We start from the raw sequence: 5,108 nt of genomic DNA, 5'->3' as shown, positions 1-5,108 counted from the left end.
CATATAAATGTATATAAACACTATAGCCTCAAAATTATTTAATTCAGATAAATGTATATAAACACATAGCCTCAAACTTATTTAATTTAAGGTCAATAAAAATTAGTTAATGTAAGAGAATTTAAAAGAAATAAAATTCACAAAATAAAAGGAGGAGAAAGAAGAAAGAAACTAAAAAACTACAGTCACATAAGAACTAAAATGAGTATATTTTTTAAGTGTAGGGATTAAAAAAATAAAATAATTGTGCAAGTATAGAGACCAAAATATAAAAATAATGAAAATATAACGTCTAATTAAAACTTAAAAGTAACTCAACACGCATCAACGACATGCCAGTGACCTTTAGCGATGTTTACCATTTTTAGCAGTATAGAAACTAAGAATCTATTTGCATAAATTTCTTCGGAAAATTTTTTAATTAATAGAGAAAAATAAGAAAATAAAATAAAATAAATTTCTTCATAAGTTAAAATTTATTTATACATAAACTAATTTGTAAAATCTATATGTTATTATTTTTCTAAAATCTTATTTTTAACTTACACATAACTTAATTTTAATTTATAAAAAAGGTTATTTTGATTTTTGATTTTGTTTTCTATATTTTTCCTTCCTTTGTTGAGAAGCCTATTTTATTTCTATATTTTGAATAAAATTTATATATTAAAAAATATTATTTAAAAATAAATTAGATAAAAATACAAACCAACTAAAATATTATTTAAAATGAAAACAACAAATACCGGTACAAATACATCGTGATTTGATGATTTCGTGGAACAGCACTGCACTAGAAATTATTGACAAAAAAAAAAGGATAAATAAAAGCAAGTGATCATATGTTGCAATTGTACAGCAAAACAGCATGCATGCATGCTTGTGCTCTTTCTCCAATTCAAACTCAAATCTCCATAAGGCATATGCATGTTTTAAGAACTCAGAATCATTGAATCATCTCAGAGTCCTTCACGAAATAGAGCAGCAAAGAGATCCATCTCATGTTTATTCAGAACAAGGCAAACCTCAACCCCACCACTCCCATCCTTACCCTCTGCCAACCCAATGGATAAACCTCTATCCATTGATGTTAGCTCCACCTTAGCAGGCTTTCCCCAACCAAAATCAGTCCCATAAAACCCAAATCTGTTAGACATTGACGCTCCTATCGTTTGAACCCCCTCTTTCGCCAAATCAGCGAATCCAGAAGTCCCATTAAAAGCTTGTTCACCTAACTTCTTCACTTTTCTATGAATGCTCTTGGCAACAATCACCACCCCTTCTTCCTTTATAAAGTCCAAGGGTTCTGCATCCACTAAATGCGACCACACACAGTTGCCACAGTAGTTACTAGGCACTTGAGGCTCCAACCTGGCCCTGCAATCCACCGGGAAAGCAAAGGAAAACTTTTGTTTCTCCCTTTCAACCCCGTGAATCGCTTTTGCCATGCAAACTAGGGCATGAGCGTAGCTGAGAACAAAGGATGATAAAGTAGGTGGCTTTGAATCAGATTCTTCCACTACATCCCACTTGGATAAGACCCTTTTCTTTATCTTCTCCAAATCCCCTCGCGTGAGAGCAAACGTGGCTCGAACCGTGCCCTTGAGTCTGGGAAGGAAAGGTAGAATCCTCAAGCACCGAGGGTTGCTGTTTTCACCAGGGAAGAGTTTGGAGAAGAAGCTAGTCAAGTATTCTGTGTAGTTATCTCCCAAATGCGTTGGTTTTTTGATGACTGTTCTGTCAAAGAAAGGCTCCAACCCCTGCACCAAAGATGGTTTTTGTGTTTCATTTTCATTGTTGGCTTGGCATAGAGAAGTCCAGGCCTTGACGAAAAGGGTTGAAGATTTTCCATCAAGGACCCCATGGTGGGCACTGACGCCTATGCTGAAGCCTTTGTTTGGGAAGAGAGTGATCTGAAGAGAGACAACAGAAGCACGAGAATCGGATGAGTCCAAGTGGTGTACCAAAGAACGAGACAGTGTAGCTTCATGAGGCGAGTAATCTGTTAAGTGGTCGAAGTCAGCGTCAGATTCTGCAACCACGAGGGAAACAACGTCACCGGGGGTGTATTGGACGAAGGGTGCTGGGGAATCGGAAGGCCAAACGACGCTGCCAGCTAGAGGGAGGAAGTGGTGGAGGGTGTGAGAGAGAGAGGTTTTGAGATTTGGAACCACTTGGTTTGGAAGGGTGTGGGAGGGAATAGAAGAAGATGAACTCAATGGGAGAGAACCTGAGCAAGGAAAAGTCGAAGAAAGTGAGAGGGAGGGATGTTGGGGTTGCTGACGGAGGAGGGGCAACATTGCAGTGTTCGTAGATTTTGAGGTTGTGGGATGCCATGACGAGATTGAATATACTCCCTCCCCCTCCCCCTCCCATTTTATAGGACGTTTTAGTTGGTAAAAAAAATTGTCCAAAATTAATTAATTGATGTTTTACAAAAATAAAACAATAAAGCATTCAATATTTTTTATAATATCCTTAATAATTTGCCCAACTTGCCGGTGAAAAACTTGTGTTGCACGAGTTCAATACAATACTCCTCCACGCGGAGTGCAAGTGTATATATATATCTTCAAGGAAAGTTAAGTCTAAAAATCCAATAACTTTTCTTAATTTTCTTTTGCTTTTTCCCTCAACAGTACGTAGAAGATGGATATTTCATGTGACGTTTTGTTTTATTGGTATTTGGTTGCTGAACATGATTCCGATGGCCTTTTGGCTTGAATAAATAAAAATAAATAAATATTTTTAAATATAAAAGGTTTAAAAATTAATTTATCAAATAGTCCTAGATTGAGGATTAATTTATCAAATAATAAATAGATAGAAATATTTCTAACCATTGCCCTATCTTGTTAAAGAATGTCATACAACATTGAGGATTGAAATCTTTTCGAATTTTAGACCGCTGGTTTAATGATAAAAATTTTAAGAGATTTGTTGAACAAGTATATATGGAGAAATTTACGAGTGTCTAGTTGGGGTGCTTACATTTTAAAAGAAAAATTGAAGTTGCTCAAATAACAACTGAAAAAGTGGAAAGTATCAAATTTTGGTAATCTACAGAACTCGCTGAAGAGCATTATCGTTGAGCTAAATGAGTTGAATCTAAAGGAGGAAACAACTGGTTTGAATTATGCTGAGGCACAGAAGAGAGCAAAATCATCTATGCTGAGGCACAAAAGAGAGCAAAATTAATAGAAAATTTCTGGTATGTAGCAGTGCGCAATGAATCCCTTTTATCTCAAAAGTTAATAACAACATGGTTGTTCGAAGGGGATCTGAATACAAAGTACTTTCATACAAGGGTGAATTGGAGGAGAAGGAAAAATAACCTAAGGGGATTAAATGTAGGGGGATCTTGGGTGGAAGAACCAAAGGTAGTTAAGGAGGAAGTAAAAAGGTTTTTTCAAGATATATTTTGTGATCATCAAAGACAAAGACCTCAACTGGATGGGGTCAATTTCTAGTGTATTTCAGCAACAACGAGTGCAGAATTAGTCTCAGCCTTTACTGAAACTAAGATTAAGTCTGTTGTGTGGTAATGTGGTAGTGCAAAAAGCCTCAGCCCTGATGGTTACAATTTCAAATTTCTAAAGGAGTTCTGGTCCTCCTTAGTTTCTGGTGGAGTTTCAAGTACAAGGCAAGCTTCCAAAAGGAATTGGTTCTTCATTTATTACTCTTATCCCAAAGATTGATGACCCATAGTGTTTGGGAGATTTTAGACCCATTTCTCTAGTTAATAGCATGTACAAGATTCTTGCTAAAGTTTTAGCAAACAGACTAAAGAAGGTACTCCCAACAATAATAGATAAAAACCATAGTGCTTTTCTAGAAGGAAGAAACCTCCTAGTCTCCTACATAGTGTGGTAGTTGCTAACAAGGTCCTTGATGAGGAAAAAAAAAAGGAAAAGTTGTTTGTTCTTTAAAGTAGACTACAAAAAAGCCTATGACTCTGTCAATTGGATTTTTTTAGAAATACATGTTTCACAGGTTGGGGTTTTGTAACAAGTGGATTGCATGGATTTCAGTATGTTTAGAATCAAGCTCAATTTTTGTTTTAGTCAATGGTAGTCCTACTCAAGAATTTAAACCTCAAAAAAGTCTAAGGCAAGGTGGCCCACTTTCCCATTTCCTTTTTTTTTATTTATCATTTTTTAAGATTCCTCGTGTAGTGGTAAAGAAAATAGTGACTCCACAAAGGAGGTTCTTGTGGGGATGTGAAGAAGGGCAACAAAAGGTTTCTTGGGTGAGTTGGGAGAAGATATGCAGGCCTAGTAAATGTGGTAGGTTGGGAATTAAAGACATTCCTACTTTCAATAAGGCTCTACTGTCTACATGGAGGTGGACTTCCAAAAGGAAGATCTGTGGTGTAGTGTATTGGACTCTAAGTATAAGGGCCGACATAGTCTCAATAGTCAAGATAATTATATAAATCATCTTCCATCTAGTGGAGAGATCTCAAAAAGGTCTGTAGGGGTGACAATCAAGTGTAGTGGTTTGATAAAGCAACCATCTAGAAAGTAGGACAAGGAGACCAAATTAGATTTTGGTTAAATAGGTGGTTAGGGGATGATTGTCTTGCAAAACATCTACCTAGAGCATTCTTAAACTCTGAACAACAAAATGATACGATAGATCATAAAATGGGTAGTTGGGTTGGCTCAATGTGGAATTGGGGCCTCAAATGGCGTAGAATTTGGTTTGATTGGGAATTTCCCCAGTTCAGAGACCTTGAACATCTTTTCTCAAGAGTCAATCTGCACACAAGGAAGACAAGACACTTGTTATTGGCACCCAGGTTTGTCAAGGACCTTCTCGATCAGCTCAGCATATAAAGAGTTACAAACATTGAGGGTGGATTGCTCATAGATTGAAAAGTTTAGTCAAATCTGGTATATTTCTATCCTTCCTAAGGTTGCTATTTTTCTATGGAGACTTCTCCATAATGCATTACCTATTGCTAGTAACCTTTTGAGGATGAACAAAGCATTGGAAGACAACTCTTATCCTTTCTGCCATGCTCAACCTGAGATAATCTCCCATATCCTTATAACCTGTAAAACTATACATGTTGTATATAATGAGTGCTTTCTCTAGTTGAATAC

At 36.4% G+C, this 5,108-nt stretch overlaps 1 protein-coding gene across 1 annotated transcript; it reads right to left on the bottom strand.

Moving 5' to 3' along the window:
• Positions 1-396: 396 nt before the first annotated feature.
• LOC109795933 (phenolic glucoside malonyltransferase 1) lies at positions 397-2,337 on the bottom strand. The gene is given in 2 exon segments (XM_029271225.2): positions 397-2,175; positions 2,177-2,337. Coding segments are annotated over 2 exon segments (1,377 nt in total). The 3' UTR covers positions 397-959.
• Positions 2,338-5,108: the final 2,771 nt, after the last annotated feature.

Source organism: Cajanus cajan, chromosome 4 (assembly GCF_000230855.2).
Source record: "Cajanus cajan strain Asha chromosome 4, NIPB_CcT2T_4, whole genome shotgun sequence".
NCBI classification, from domain to species: domain Eukaryota; kingdom Viridiplantae; phylum Streptophyta; class Magnoliopsida; order Fabales; family Fabaceae; genus Cajanus; species Cajanus cajan.
This window is presented reverse-complemented; position numbering and strand designations above follow the sequence as displayed.